This window comes from Falco punctatus (genome assembly GCF_963210335.1).
Source record: "Falco punctatus genome assembly, chromosome: 11".
Taxonomy (NCBI): domain Eukaryota; kingdom Metazoa; phylum Chordata; class Aves; order Falconiformes; family Falconidae; genus Falco; species Falco punctatus.
The window spans coordinates 16,586,730-16,603,214 of NC_137591.1; the positions used below are offsets into that span (position 1 = coordinate 16,586,730).

General features: G+C 38.8%; 2 protein-coding genes across 17 annotated transcripts in view; both read right to left on the bottom strand.

Moving 5' to 3' along the window:
- Positions 1-11,994, bottom strand: part of LOC308071302 (vitellogenin-2-like) — a 32,428-nt gene extending 20,434 nt beyond the window's left edge. Inside the window, exons 1-15 of the mRNA XM_080406517.1 lie at positions 7,867-11,994; positions 7,731-7,751; positions 7,474-7,625; positions 5,776-6,027; positions 5,158-5,319; positions 4,922-5,070; positions 4,187-4,337; positions 3,905-4,062; positions 3,646-3,811; positions 2,641-2,766; positions 2,071-2,289; positions 898-1,115; positions 644-741; positions 221-345; positions 9-110 (exon numbers count right to left, since the gene is read on the bottom strand). Of these exons, the coding sequence (XP_080262643.1) occupies positions 9-110; positions 221-345; positions 644-741; positions 898-1,115; positions 2,071-2,289; positions 2,641-2,766; positions 3,646-3,811; positions 3,905-4,062; positions 4,187-4,337; positions 4,922-5,070; positions 5,158-5,319; positions 5,776-6,027; positions 7,474-7,625; positions 7,731-7,751; positions 7,867-7,936 (2,169 nt within the window). The 5' untranslated portion in view covers positions 7,937-11,994. The remainder of the gene's footprint in view (positions 1-8; positions 111-220; positions 346-643; positions 742-897; positions 1,116-2,070; positions 2,290-2,640; positions 2,767-3,645; positions 3,812-3,904; positions 4,063-4,186; positions 4,338-4,921; positions 5,071-5,157; positions 5,320-5,775; positions 6,028-7,473; positions 7,626-7,730; positions 7,752-7,866) is intronic.
- A 135-nt stretch (positions 11,995-12,129) lies between these two features.
- The window catches only part of SSX2IP (SSX family member 2 interacting protein), a 56,571-nt gene continuing 52,215 nt past the window's right edge, over positions 12,130-16,485 (bottom strand). For 14 of the 16 annotated variants that reach the window (XM_080406557.1, XM_080406560.1, XM_080406549.1 and 11 more), the window contains one exon: positions 13,392-15,557. In XM_080406557.1, the coding sequence (XP_080262683.1) occupies positions 15,258-15,557 (300 nt within the window). In that variant the 3' untranslated portion in view covers positions 13,392-15,257. Of the gene's footprint in view, positions 13,128-13,343; positions 15,558-16,485 lie in introns of those variants that run through there. The other 2 variants (XM_080406555.1, XM_080406554.1) reach the window with 2 other exon arrangements.

Genomic DNA, 16,485 nt, shown 5'->3' on the forward strand with positions numbered 1-16,485 from the left:
ATACCTACAGCTTTTCCAATCTCCTTTATCTTTTTGTATGTGGGATATTCAGCAAACGGGGTATTTTGTTTCTTGATGACATCTGTGATGCCTTCCACGCGGACACCAACCTACCAAAACAGCATGAGAAGGAGCAGACTGAAACTTACTCACAGAGATGAAACTTTGTGGTCAATTTTAATTTTACTTGGCTTTATTATTGATTTAGGTAAATATTTACCTCCACCAAATCAGCCACTGTCCCTGCAGAATACGCCATCAGCTTGGAAATGATTGCTGACGGGAACATCGTTCCTGGGCTGTTCATAACAAAGACATCTCCAGCAGCACCGATTTTATAGTTATCTATGGCAAAAAGAAAAAAAGGACACATCTTTTTTTCTAACCATTCTGCTTATCATTCAAGATGATATTTCTGCAGCTTTTTCGTTGTCAGCTCTAAGATATATCATTACATAAATTTTAACTGTTTAGGCCCAAAAGAATAAATGGCTATTCATGCACTTTTAAATACGCGATTGTCACATTTAATACAAGTTATTATTGAACCACAGAACGACATGTTTCTCCAAAGGGCTTAATGTTTCTTAAGAATGATTTCTGAAGTGAAAGTTTTGTGGTCACTGAAAAGCTTTTAACTCACCAAAGTAACCACCAACGCGCATGACCTTGCTATACCGGTAGCTCAGTCTGTCCAGTTTGGGGGCCAGCAGTTTAATGGCAATATTGCAAGCTGAAGATCTAAACAAAATAAAAGAGGTAATAATATCCAGAAGTAAGCTGTACCGCATCAGAATATAAACTGAATTCAGTTTGTCAGCACGTGCAGTGCTCACTGACAAGAATGTAACAATTTTGTATTTGCAGGTCACCCACTTGGTTCCTGTCGCCACTTACATGTTGTATATGTACGGCAGCCTGCTCTTCGACAAAGCCTTCATGTGGGAATACACGAAACTGGCCACTTGCAAATTGGTCTCCTTCATTGCCACGTTAGCTATCGTTGTTATTAAAGGAAGGGCAGGCCTTGCCTCAAAGATAACAGCACAAGCCATCATTCGCACTTCGGAGGGAAGCGACTGGTCTGCAAGGATCTGGATGAGATACCCCTGCACCTGCAGAGAGAGAGCAGTGTGGAATCAGCAAAAATTGAGGCTTTTTTTTGCAGACTGGATCCACATGTAACCTGCAAGAAATACAGGAGAGGGGGTCATTATCCCTGAAGAAGGGTTTCCTGATAATTTTTACTGCATGGTTCTACATAATTTTATTAAGAAACTGGAGTGGGCCATGGAGCAACAGGCCCATGGAGAAGGGCAGGGACTGAATGCAAAGCAAATGTCTGTGTACTGATGTATTGGGTCAGCCCACCACAATCAAAATTACATCAGCATAGCTTTTTTGCATTACAATTTTTTGACATTCAAAGACTGGTGAATAACTTTGGAAGAAACAATTGCAGGTATTAAGACGGATTCATTCTTTGGAGTAGCTCCACTGACTCTGTGAACATGCTTCACTGTTTCAGACCATTTCTAAAAGGGGAGCTCAGCAGCTCCCCAAAGACAGTCTGAGTCGATGCTGCGTCATATAGCTCCTATAGCTAAACCACCAGAGGTAGGAGTCTTGCCTATGCTCACCGTGCCGGCAACCTCAGCAGGAGGTCAGTGGTGATTCATCCAAGCCCAGTTAGGGGAAGGGTCTAAAAGAGGCAGAGCAACATCGACATTTTGCTTCCAAGGTCCATAGAAAGTGTCTCTCCTCCTGACTATTGAGGCAGTTTAAATTATATGTCTGACTTTTATTTCCACCATATATAACTAGCACAGGACTTAATTGGTTATGACCGATGACTGAAGTAACACTGCTGATATCCTTCTGGAAGCTTCCTACTGACCAATAATTACAACAGCTTAGCAGAAAGCACCAGATGAAATATAAAAATGTATTGCGTTGTTCTTAGAAAAAATTCTGTGCTGAATCCACACACGATACCATTAAATTCATTACCCTTACAATATATATTCTCTAATTCATTAAGTACAGAAATCCCTGACAGATCCTACTTACTGTTTTGGGGTCCTTCCAAGCTATTTTTCTCAAGGCCATTATGGCATCAATCTGAATGTGGATGGGGATATCAGAAGCACTGGATGAAGATATGGGAAGAAACTTCAGAATCCTCTTGATGCTGCCTGGTTCTCCCATGTTGCCAATGCACTTCAGAGCTAATTTCATTTTGTCTTCACGGCCCCTGCTGATCGCTTCATCTGCCAGGTCATGGATGGGCTATAGACAAAGCACAGCTCAATCTTCTTTTCCTAATGTATAGGTTGTCCACAGTGTTCCCCCTACCCACTGAAAAGCCTATCACAATAATGAAACTGGGTTTAATAAAATCATTCGGTGATTTTTTTTATCTCTCTCTCTCAGGATTTTACTTTACAATGTAAAACCTGTGTTTTCAATCATGAAGCAAATATCTACATTAATAAAAACATTCATTGCCTTTGTTCTGAAGGAGACCTATGAAATGTGCCTAAGTCCAATTGTCATTTTTATACTGTATCTTCAAAGAATTAAGCTAATGTAATGAACACTACTAAGCTATTAAGAACAACCTGACAAAAAGCCACCTACCTGAAGAGCTTCTTTAGGACATGTTGAGGTCTGAGAACAGTATCTATTGACCACAGAACTGTATCCCAAGCAGGCAACTTGCTGAAGCATAGGACTTTTCTGGATTCGAGAACTGGTCATTAAATCCTATGGGGGGAAAAAAGGGGGAAAATATTAATTTGCTATTTAATATAGTGTTTCACATTACTTTCAGAGCAGGAAAATCATCAGAGCTTATCTGAGGCAAGCAATTTCAGAACAATTATTGTTCACATCCAAACAAATTAAATCAGCTTGCAGACACTGTATTTGCAAGCTTCACTTAAGAGATTAATTCCCCACTAGTTTCAATGTATGTAAGTTTACATAGCACCGTTTTGATTTTCCTTAATTGAGCATAACACTGAATATATAAAGATTATGGGTAAACATCATTCTAGAAATGGAATATATGTGAGATATATATATGAACAAAGTGCAAGTCAATTATGTTAATGATGCATTCTCATATCATATCCTTTTTTCCTATTTAAGAAGAAGAATATTGACTAGAGATGGCAAAAATCCTGTTCAGAACGAATGATTGATTATAGTGTCAAAATATTTGATGTTTGCACTAATACTTGCACTTGCAACACTTTCCAGGTCATAGGAATAGTTTGCAATTAAAAGAGCTATTCACATGACATACCACAGAAATCACCATTTTTTTCAGAAGTAAGATGTTGAAGTGGGTGAAGTTTTGTCTGCAGAAGGCATGACGTGATCCCAGCAAACTAAAACGGGAATTATTCTCAGAAGCTGTTATGAAAGAAGGGCTTTTATATCCTCATAGTGAAACGAAGACACAAGACTGAACTCCTCTCCGTATGTAATGCCAAAAGAAGTTAATGGCTCAACATTTGCACAAAATCGGTGTACGTGGGAGGAGAATCCAATCTCTAATGTTACTTAATAATCAAAGGTTTCCATCAATTATCATTCCTTGTGCTATCAGACAGGAAAGATTCACACGGATTTACTCACTGCTGCTATTGGAACAGTGTTCTCATCAGCTTTTGTTAAATGTAGAGCAAAAGAAACACTTAGAAGAGTCTGCAAGTAGGTAAGGTCATCATTGCGAATTCTGGTCTTAATGAATTTGAGTGCTTCTGTGGTGCCTGCCACAGAAACTGCACTCAGCAGCCAGCGCCTGCAAGGAGATTAAAAAAAAAAAATTCCTTAATTTTAGCTCTCAATTCTCCAAAAATTGAGAAGTTTCTTGTAAGTTGGTACAATGAAATACCTGTAGCGGGGTTTATCTGAAAATTGTCTCCAGACGGACTCAAGAGTATCAGCACTCGTTATCCGGCAGAGCTGGACAATCTCCAAAAATCTATACGGAACATCATCATGGAAATCTTGTTGGTTATTCAGGACTATGTGTTGCAGTGTTTCTACTATCTGTTACAAAACACAAGAGAGAGGGCATACATCATTAAATGCTTTGGAATTCATGACTGTTATTCTTTTATTCATTTTTTTTTTTTAATTAGGAAAGCAATTTGAAGACCTAAAAATACTATACCCGTTGTTCGGGGTTTTTTGTCTTGATTAGCTGCAGTGGCATCTGTGGCAATACTGATGGGAACTGGTAGCGAAGGCCTCTGTAGCTCTGCATGGAGATGTCCGGGCTGCTGCTCCGCTCGCTTCTCACTTCAACCAAGGTAAGTTGTTGTCTGTAGAGAGAAGAGTGTTATGGCCAGAATGAATTAGCTCTCTTCCTCATCTGCCTCGGTGGTTGGTTTGTTCAGCAATACTGGGATGGTATCACTTTTATTTTTCTTATCACAGTAAAATCTTAGAGTTTGTTAATGGATAAAGCCTTCTAATTGCAACAAAATAGTATTAGAGTTATCTACGATGACAATATCTCTGAGGAGAAGCTAAACTGCTGTCTTTGGAAAGAGAGCTACTGACAGTGTAATCTATGACCCTATTTCTATGTGCACCATCTTCCACCTGACACTACAAATTAGACCTTTTTCAGGACAGAGTAGTAAAGTTGCATTCTTATGACATAAGCAAGAAAAAGAGCTTTTCTTCTTTTCTTCCATGTAATTGTAGTGCCAAGTTCACCAGGGTACAAATAAAGAATGGCTCACTGAATTTTTTGGAGTGCGGAAACCTCAGGTATGATTACTCATAGCTTTACCCAAGTGCTGTGGAGCCCAGTTCTCGTTTCACTTCAGTCGGGTGGGAAAGGGACTGCCAGAATCCATAATGATTCTCACTTGGTGAAGCAAGCCCGTGTCCTGCCTACCTTGCTTCCGTGACAGCAACACCGGTGGGTTCACTGAACGGTGAGATCTGATACACCTGCTGCGACACCACCTCTGTGATCAGGGTACCGCCATCCGACTGCTTCAGTTTGTAGGAGAAAGCGGCGGTGCCTTTTACCAGCCTTTCTTTCTGGAGGAGGAAAAAGAGACCCAAAAAGTGAATGGGGACAGAACAGCCCTACTTGTAATCACAAAGATCTTTTCACATCTCACATACCATCATGTCAACAGGACAAGGATAGATGTAAGCCATTCCAACGCTCTTCTTCACTTTTTCCTGGCAATTGTTTTGGTCTACGGTTTTGGTAACCGAGACTCGGCTGTTCTTCCTGTCTTCCTGAATGACATACCTCGTATGGCACACACCTCCGATTCCAGCCTGGCAGGTCAACACAGATAATGAGACTTACTAGTTGCATCAGGATTGTGCTGCATGAGAAGTTTTACTGAAAGAAGATTTTGAAGGAGCAGTATGAGGGTAAGGACCTCCTGAACAGTCTCAATTGTGTTTTGAAACCTGTTACCATCAACAGCGAACAAATAAAACAGATCAAGTAGCTGTATGAGGGAAGCCATATAACAAATACATTCATAGATAATTATTTTTTCTTCAAAGGACTGCATGTTAAGTCTTGAAGACAGATGTCTTAAAAAGAATCCAGCCCAGATTATTTGTTCAACACACACACACACATATTCTCCTATATCAATGAAAATCATCTTTTTTTGATGATGAACATTTGAAAGTAGATGCAAATAAACAGAAACTTGGAGGAAGAGCACCTAAAGAGGAACGTACTTTCAGTAAAGTAGGTTTAGAATGGAAAACACAAACCTCTTGCAGTTCATACACATTCTGTGACTTTTTAATGGTTATCTGCATCATGTTCAGTATCCCCCTCACTATGTTAATACACATATCAGGGCAATCTTCTGGGCCATAAATGTTTCCAACCCGTCCACTACTGTATTCAAACTTGAAGGGCCGGGTAAAACATGAAGAAACCATCTGGGTGATTTTGGAAGATCGAGTAAATGAGTCCTTGTGCCAGATGCCATTGTATTCCTCAAACTGGGGAGAGCGGATCTAGGAGAAAATTAAGATACTTCTGTGAATAAAATTACTTTGGTACTAAATATGCAAACAGATTGGAAGAAATTAACATAATCCCTAGTTATATACTCTTTCTTTCCAAACACAGACTTAGAAGTTCATTCTTTTGTTTCTTGAAAACACTATGGTAAAGCCAGTACAAACCCTGGGGCTGTACAAATTCTGTGAGCTCAGCAGATTATCATACAGAAGCAGTTAATGTACTGCTGTTATTTCCCAGGAACATTTTAAACATTTTATTTGTATTAACCCTATAGAGAGAAAGGCCGATTCAAAAAGTACTTTAAAAAATTAAAATAAAAATCTCTCCTTTTTTCAGCCTTGAAATAAATACTCTGCTTTAGGTGAAATTTAGCATTTTAAAAAGTTTCTATCATTCCAAGTGTTAAAAATTACAGGGGTTTTTTTATAAGTTTTATTTTAACTTGTCCCCTTCCAATTTATTTTTAACTAAACTAATTGCTATATTTGATTCATATTTCTCAATTGCTTAAATCAATCCAATCTTTTTTTAATAATGAACAATGTATTTATAAACTTATATTTTTTATACTTATTTATAAACAGAAGCAATTTCTGTCACTTTGGCAGGGTTGTTGCTGGTTTCAGTGCCCCAGAGCACAGCCTGGTGCACACCACGCAAGGATTTCAGGATGAAGGCTCCGGTGCGAGGTGCAATCCCTAGCCTGTAATTTTGCCACCTTGTCCTCATCAGTGAAGGAAGGTTACAGCTCAGCTACAGCTGCTGAGAGCTCTGTCACTGAACTCAGAGCCCGAAAAAGCAGCTTGGATATGTAACTAAATCAAACAGACAAATAAAAGTATTTTTCTGAAATGTGTTTTGAATGGGTCAGGTCCTATCTCTATTGACATTAGCAGGAGTGTGATTTCACATGTACAGACCTTTTACTGCATTATCCAAACACTAAATATTATTACGTGCTTTTTGATGCCTTTCATTTTTTTAATCTTGCTTTTGTCACTTTTTAAATCTATGTTTTTTAATTTGCCTGCCATTGCATGACAATGATTTTACTTACCCAAGTCCTGGCTTCCCACAGAAGCTGGAACTCTGTGTTGAGACTAGAATCAAATCTTAAACTCAGAGCAGGCTTGAGCGCCTTGAGTTAGAAATAACTGTTTTCTAAAAGAGCCTCTGACTTTGGCACCTCTATTTCTGACAAGAAGTCTTGCAGAGCACCTGCTACGATCAATTCCTACAACAAACACTCCTAAGTGACTGGATGCCAAATTACTCGTCGCTTCTGAAACTTTAGCTTGACCATTCACTGACATCTACACGCTAAGTCTCCCGTTGGGTTTCCTACAGCTTCCCCAAACCACAGATCACCCAGGTGCAATTACGACTGCACTTTGTAGCTCGCTGTTGCACGGTACGTTTGGAAGACGACGCGTTACCTTGAGGAGGTAGGTGCTCTCTGACAGCCCGCTGATCTCTACTTTGCTGCTGAAGCGCACGCCGGCTTTGGCTAAACTCTTTTCTTGAAGCCCGTTCAAAACCCAGCCTTCATAGCTGTACAAGTGGCTCTTTCTGCCACCGAATCCAGGGTCTGTAGGGGATAAGAGCCGTTTTCACAATACTAGCAGGCACGTTCTAACAAATAGAAATCACAAGAAAGTCACCGAAAAAAGGTTATAGGAGGGAATTTACTCACCAATGTCAAGCTTCTGGCTACCTGCAAAAAGAGATAGAAAACCAGATGAGTAACACTCAGTCTAGATCCAATTGTTGCCACTGAACTTGAAGAAAATTTGGGAAAGAGAGATTAAGAAGGGGTATGTTAGGCTTACCTACAAGGGTGAGTGCTAGTGCCAGTATGATTCCCCTCATACTGAAGGTGAATGGGGCTCTGCCGGACATGGAGACACTTTTATGGAAGAAAGCTCAGGAACACGTGGCTGTGTTCTGCTGAATTCTCAAGTTTTTTATCAGTTTATGCAAACACTTCCCTTTTTGCAATCATACTTTCTCTTCAGATGGAATCATGGAAATAGAGTCATACCTTGGCATCCCACTGATTTTCTCATATAAGCCCTTTGCTGGATTGTTTAAAAGTTTCTGCTTATCCTAGTAAAACAATTTTACTAGGTCATTTACAACAAACACATTCATTTCCTAGATTGTGTCACAGCTGGCTGCTGTCGTTTGCTCCTGCCATAGATTAAGTTGATTTTGCCCAGGTTGTGCTGACCTGACATCTGACCCAAGCTGTTATCTAATTGATAGCAGCCCAATTAACAAAGCAGAGTCAGTGTCACACACGTAAGAGTGTTCTTTTGCTTCCCTCAACATTGGTTTACAGCCATCCCTCTAGATAGGAGACGAAGACAGCTAAACCCTTGCTATTCTTGCAGTCACATGTGCACCAAAGCACATTTAATAACCTACCAAAAACCTGTACATATGGAACATATATATATGTTTAAATAAATCAGACTATCAGCGTGCCCTTTCAGCTCGGGTCACGCTGACCCCAAAAATTTTTAAATGAACAAACATTTCATAAGCAATCTGTAAATATTTTATCTTCCAAGGTAAAGGCCAGCTAAATGTGAACAATTAAAAGCCACAGCCCCTCAGCAGCGGGCATGGGAGTGCAGGTCAGCTAGAACTTTTGCATTTCCTAAGGAATCAAATACAAAATGCAGCCAAGTACCTGAACTGACGTGAGCTTGCAGCCAGCTTCATCACTAATTTGCTGTGACAGCCCAGGACCACACTCACACCAGCGTTCTGTTCTACAGATGTCCAGGGCACAGAGGCAAGTAGAGATGCACAAAACATGCTTTCCCCTTTTTGAGCATGGTAATAAGCTGGTAATCACAGAAAAGTAGGAATGAGTTCTGGTCAACCCTCCTGAAAAGTTACATAATCTTCCAAAGCGAGCTGGATGGTAACTGGATCACCAAAAAAAGGCAAAAAAAATGCACAGGGGATTCCGAGTTGGAGGGTATTTCCAGAGGGGCAACTTCAGCAAAGCAATAAACCACAGCCTTTAAGTCACACAAAAAAATGAATCTGATTCTAATTGAACATCTACAACACACTGGTAATTCAGTCACTTTATTTCTCTTCCTACAATAGCTATGGTTGTAAGATTAACCACAGGAGTGAGATTTGTGGCAAATACTATTTTAACGACAAAAATGAACATGTATTTTCTATCTCAGAAGTTTCTACAGTCTCCCACTAGCAACTGCTCTTCCTGGGTTGTCAGCCCCACAAGTCTTGACTTCTTCAAACAGATTTCATCTGGGCTGTAAATCCATCTGGGGTTGTGCAGAAGACTTTTTTATTATTATTTTATTGGTGGGGGGCACACATAGGGAAAGGGACAACATTAGCCAGAAATGTCTTATTTTTCATTATTATCAATCTATTCTGTTAAAGGGAACAAACATGCTTTGCACCTCAAGTGATGAACTTTTCACTAGGATGTTGGCAAGCTCTTCCATACAATTGTAATTAACTTTTTATTGTTGTACATTTCTTTTAAAAAATGCACCTGTTATGCTTTCCACTTACTTGTATGCCTTGCACAACTCAAAACTTAAAGAAACATGAGTACTGTGTCAGTGTGAGAACTACAACACAGTGTCTACCATGGGATATTTTATTATTATTATTTTTAGCAACAGTGCAGCTTTGCTGGGCATAGTTAACATTAGAGGTCAGATGTATTGTCTGAAAGCAATAAACAAACAAACAGATAATTTGAGCCTTCTTTTGATATCAGGTTTTGAATCCAGCTGTATCAACTTTTCATCTACTCATATCCTCTCATTTACTTCTCTTGCAAATTACAGGGAGGGGGTAGAAGTAAAAGCAAGAGGTCTTGCGTGTCTTCACACACAAAAGCTTTGTGGTAACTGCAAATTAAAAACCAGAAAAAAGCAACACAAGTAATAGCTAAGCTAATTTAACATACACAGCATTGCCAGAACCCTGTATATATTTCTATTTTCCTTTCAATAACAACATTTTTAAACTGGTATTATCTTGGGGATTAATTAGTCACCTTAGCCTAGTTGAAGCGTACATAGAATAATCCCTGTGAAAAAGCTAGAACATGGTCTGATTTTATTTTTATACACATGGAAATATTTTTGTCCAAGTCTGCAGAAGCTGATGGAAGCAGTTGTTCAAATTAGGAGCAGAACTGTTTTCTATGGAAAAGTTTACTGAAGTTTTCATTTGTTGATTTTTTAATTATTTTTTTTTGCTATAGTCAGTTTTGCAAAAGCTGTATTTTATCATCCTCAGCCACTGGGGATGAAAGGGAAAAAGTAACAGCTGTAATTAATCCTGGAAAGTAAATTCTCATACCTAATCAGACCAATATTTATAAGCTAAGCCTTGTCTCATCAAGTAGCAAGAGAAAGAAGCAACGCATCTTACATTTAAAGATTTTGTGAAATAAAACACCACAGTTTAAGATGAGCTACTCATCTTTTCAATATCACGTATAGGTAGCTAATAACTGTACGTTTGCCAGTCCCTGGCAGTCAGTGCTCCCTGTGTGTTCCCAAGTAGGTATGTAGACCACTCGCTCTGTTATCTCAGATACACACCTGTGTGCAGCAACACACCTGTGCTGCATTCCTGCAAGCACTCTCTCCCTTTGCTCTCCAACAATCTCTGAGTAAGATCCTAAAGCTGTTTCCAACACAGTCAAAGTATTACATCTCCACATTACCAACCAGACCACCCGCAGTATTCGTACCATTATTAGCAGTAGCTTCAGATTAAAAAGCTACAACTTAAGATCACTGCCTATAGAGCAACCCAAAGCCCCTAGGCATGCTTCCTTTCTTTACAAGGACAGGACTGAATCTATACCCCAGACTTCCAGTCCAGGTCAGCTCAGGACTCTGCTGCATGCACACTTCTAGCACAGCTGGTTCCTCCACAGAGGCATTCAAATAAATTTCCACTTCTATAGGGTACAGAACGTTAAAGCAAGATTAGTACAAGATGTGTATTAATTGCCAAATCATCAAGAGGCAAAAAAAGATTAAAAAGATAAAATTTTGCTCTTCAAAGGCAAGTAGAGAAGTCCAACTGAACGGAACGCATGCGGGTGTCCCCCCGAGCCCCAGGACTCCCTCGGGACAGCAGCAGCCCCTAGTGGCACACTGACCCTGCCTTCGCTACGGGCCGCCGCCTGGAGGCACCTCCCGGCCCGAGGAGAGGGAGCCTACTTGTACAGTAAAGCTGTCCCACGCAATCGGCGATATGTTACGGCTTTTTTCGCTTTACATCTTCAAGTATTTTGAATTCTTACATTTATTCTTCCATCACTAATATTCAGGCAAGAGCTGCCCATGGGGAAGGTGCAAGCCCAACTGTAGCTGTATGCTGCTAAACCCTTCTAGCTGATGGCACAACCGGGGTCACCCATTTATTGAGGGGGAACTGGAGAGACAAAAAGAAATGTTATCTGTATTGTCTTTCCAACCTGACTACCTATGGAACAAAAAGCTGACAAGAATATAATCTTAGAGGCTGCTGCTTCCTTCGGGGTGCTATGTGAGAACCATCCAGGCATCCTAACAGTTTGCATTGGCCACTACTTTGTCTCAAGCTGTAACTCCACATACAGACCTGATCAGCAGAAATTGCAGTTTTCTGTCTTAGCTTCTTGGAGAACTCCAGTTTCTTCCCTTTATGTTATTCCACTGCTGTTTTTCCCCCAAGTAGCCCAATTACTCCATTAGTCCAATCACTCCATTACATCTAATTCTAAAGATAACGGGCAGAGCAGCAATGCTTTTTCAGTGAAGCATTCTAACCTTCAGAATTAATTTCCTTCCTATGACCCTGAGAAAAGCAGAAGTTTCTTGGGCATCTTCCAAAAGGTCAGTTACACTAGGATCAGAGCTACACACATGCATTTGCAGATGCATGAAAACCCAACAAGAGACAAGGTAGATTTCTAATGGACAAGAGCAGCATGCACCGAGTCAGGTGAAGGAGACTTTGAAACATATCTTACCTCTCCCTGGCTATTTTTATTATAAACAAAAACATCAAAAGATATTTGGAGTCAATTAAAAGGAAAAGTTAACAAAATACAAAACCAGCATCAGTTATGTTGACATAGCATACAGCCCTACAACAATGATAGCTTAAAAGTTTAGCACACACAACACAGAACCAGGGTTTCTTAGAATAGAATTACATGTTTATTTATCACATTTGAAATAATTTAGTTCCTGACTGAACCATTGAAAGTTCTAATGCATCTGTAAACAGAGTGTCACTATAAAACAATTTTAAATGCCATGTAAAATAATATTATGTATGCACGTGTTTCATTTAATGGTTTCCCAGCATAGCCACTTTGCCTATTTACAAATATATAAAGATTTTGCGCTTTAAGTCATCTGAAATATCAAAGAGGTATTTTCAAATCACACAATAAATATAGAACCTGTTTTGTTAAAAATCTACAGTATACTGTACATTCAAGTTGAGGCAAAAAAGATTTAATGCCAGTTACATTTGAGACAAATGAGTGTTTACAATAATTAAACGATTTCTAAAAGTGCTCTATCTCTGCCTGTGATGAAAGGTAACATTAGGATCCAATATCTCATTGCAGTCAAAGTTTCAGACCATTGCTTCATTCACAGAATCAGAGCTTCTGTAACTAGAAAAAATATCAAAGCTTGTATATATTTCTAAATTGTCTTCTTTCAAGGGTTGCAAGAAAGAGGCAAAAAATGGTCTAAAAAATAAAAGCCATGTGCACGCACATACACACACACGCCACAATTCAGATCACCACATAATCCTCTAGAAGAATGATCAAACTCACAGCATTCTGTTTCACTTTAGAATAATTTATGAACAAATCTCTAACAAAAACCCCAGCAGGCAACCCTAGGGAGTCTAAGGCAGTTGTTCTATGTGCAAGCTTCTACATAGCAGAGTGCCAACTCCAGAGTCTTCCCACGACTTTGTGCATTACTCAGCTTCTTCTTTGTCACTTTCCACCCACTGATTTGGCTTGCTATCTGCAGCAGGTTTTTTTGATGCAGCACTGGAACTGGGAAAAAGAGAATGTTACAAAGCAATAAATTGTGCTTCAGATAAATAGCATAAAACCGGTACTGTGTGTCTAATATTGTTCTGCTAGATATCAATCATAAGTCTTAGATTAGGCTTTTTAAGTTATCATAACTTTTTTTCTATAGTGGTAAACTATATAGAGTACAGAGACTATCTGCAACATCATTTCTGATACTTGTTATATGTAACATACCGAGATGTCTGGCAAGGTTCTGCTGAAACAGGACCACTCAACATACAGTGAGGTTTTCTTTGAGATGTAGATTTCACTAACCTATTGTCTTGGTCAGAACCTGAGAGAGACACACATCATCAGTTAAGCTACAGTACAGCTGAAAAAATTTGAGGGACTTGCTTCTATATATCTTCTGCTTTAAAAAAAACGCCCAAAACATTTTATGGCATGTCTATAATAAATCATGTTATTGTTGTAGATCTGTGGTAACATTTTATAAATACACTTACTACTACTGAATGAAGTAATGGTTAAAATTATGATTCTAAATTTGAAAGTGAAGTATCTACATCCACAAGCACTGCTGCAAGTAGTCATGTTGAAGTCAAGTTTAGAGTCACTCAAATGTAAAGTATTTGCTTTACAATTATTAAAGCTTTTTATTACTTTAGTAGAAACTCCTCCAGCATGCATATACAGTAATTAACATCAACATGAAACATACAACCTTGTCAGAGTACAGGAAAAAATGAAAAGCAGTAAGTTAGATGCCTTAGCATCTATATGAACTTAACCACCACTGAAATCAATGGAAAGACATGGCCAAACTTGGCAGGGCCAGATCAACCCCCACTAACTATTCCTCACATGTAGATTTCAAAGCTTTCATATGAAGTGGAAAAAAACTATAGAATGATTCTGTGTTGTACAGTATTCATCCTCACACTACAGAATTAAAAGATTTTGGACAAGTGTCATGAAAAAGGAAAATTTAACCTCAAGATAATTCTAACGGTAACCTGTAGAGTAATATCCAAATTGAGTATGATCCTCAGTGTGGCAGACATTTGTTTTTATTGCTATTATCCAGTAGCTTAATATTAGGATATGTAAGATAGAAGAATGCCATTTAGAAGAGAAAATAATGGCTTTAAATACATCCAGAAACACTTGGATTTGGAAAAAGGCAATTACAAATCAAAAGCTTAGGTGAACAATGAATGTTAAACCAATCTCAAGTTGCTCACAGATCACTAAATCAAGTCATTCTTCATGAGCAACAGCCAAACAATCTAAGTTCTGTTCCTAAAAATAAAGGTCTTCCTATTGTGGAAGAACATTTAATTTCTTACTTACAGAAGCACTATAGGAATTGCACAGAAGTGAAACAAGCAGAACCCAGAACATGAGGCAGGCTACTTTATCTAAACAAGAAGACAAATTCAAGCTATCTTTACTTGCCAGGTGTTTCACACATTTATCTTTAAATGTTGGCTGCCACAACAAGAGTCTATTTAACAAAGATTGCTGTTAGTTTTTCCTCCCTTATCCCTTCCCCCCTCCCCTAGAAAGTATTGAAGACTCAGTGGTAAAGACCAAAACACTGCACATGCATATTCAGGCATGAGGGGATGAGAAATAAAAGTTCCAGCTGGAAGGGGGGGGGGGAATTGTAGAGGGAAGTAAAAAAATACTTTCATTAAAAACAATGTTCTAAAATACATCACACAGCCATAGTTTTGTTATCTTTTCTGAAGAAATTCTTCCTTTATGAAGATTTGAATTTTAAAATTCAATTGCATATTGCTCAAATTTTTTCATTATGCTCTTTTCATTATTTCTTTTTCCAAATTATTTTTTTAAGTTAATATGTATGTGTACACCTGTTTAATATTACCTCAAATAACTAATGCTGCCATCTCCACATTATGATGTTCTTGTTTCCAAAACTTGTTTCTAATCTAGACAGGTCTCCATAGGTCATGATTTCCTTAACTCCCTTGGCAATTAATATGCTCACATTTAATTTACTTTAGTAATTCTAGAAGTTCCCTGTTCTTAACAGCTGTGCTGTCAGGTACCCGACATTGACCAGATCACTTAACTAATATAAATTGATTACATCATTTATTGTGAGGGAGGGAGTTATCACTATCCCCTTCTTTTAACAAGAAATCTTGAACCATCAGTTACCCTGACAGACAGAGACATACAGATATATGATAAAAGTTCTCTTGCAAAGATTTGGAGGTTTAAAAGGTTTTTTTTTTTCTTATTTGCATCTTCTAACTGAAAGGGAGGGGAAACATGTAAGAACATAATTTGAACCAAATACTTGCTTCCTAGGAAGGCACTTGGAGTTGTCACGTTTTCAGAGTGCTTGTAATCAGTAGACATACTTAAGAACTGTTGCTTCAGCCACGCTCCTCTATCTTCTTCAAATGCCTTTCTCTAGGAAAGGAAATGACAGTTTACACTTACAACCACAGGAACAAGCTTAGTCCACATTAAAGTAATGCTATTCTAAGAACGCAGAAGTTGTAACGTGTCCACGTAATTAAGGACGGCCAGAAGTTTAACACAAGATTACAGTCATGTGAGCAAGCTTTTGGACGCAACAAGGATTAGCTAAAGAGGTTATTTATTCACAAGCCAAACATCATGGTTTGTTTCACAGAGGTCTGACTAATCTTCTCATTTACTGTTCTCCAGTCTAGTGACACAGTGTCTTATCACTGCCTCCTAAACTCCCCTTCCCCCCTCAGTGTAGCACCACCTCTTGGAGGCAGCTCCCATTTCTGGGTGGCTGCCAGTAAGGATTACTGCTTAAGCCTCAATCCTGAGCCTTCTCTGAAAAGTGACATTGAAAATAGCACTGATTACTTCCTTCTGAAACTGGGGCAGAAAAGGGTTGCTTCATTTTCCTATCACTCTGAGCACAGATGAGGAAAATAACGGCTGAAAGACAACCTCCAAAATATCCAACGGCTCTGTGGAACCAACCTACTTCACCTCCAAAACCCATCAATGAAGCAGGACACCCCCATCACAAAGTTATTTCTACTGTGTCAGTAGAAAATAGAGCAAGCTGAACTCCAATGCCAAGTTTCAAGCACATCTACAAAGCTTACAGCATTGCTTCTCTTTTCATACTTAAGCATTTTAACAAGCAGAAGCATGGATAGTTATGCTTATGCTGCAATGTAGTCCTATACATTTCTGGACAAACAATTATCACTTATCACTCAAGACTTCAAAGCTGAATTCCAGGTCCAACATGATATTCACAAATTCATTAAAACACAAAAAAAGTTAAATGAAAAGTTGAAGAACTCTTATCTGTATGTAGTAGTCTGAGTCAGTATTTGTCACCATGTGA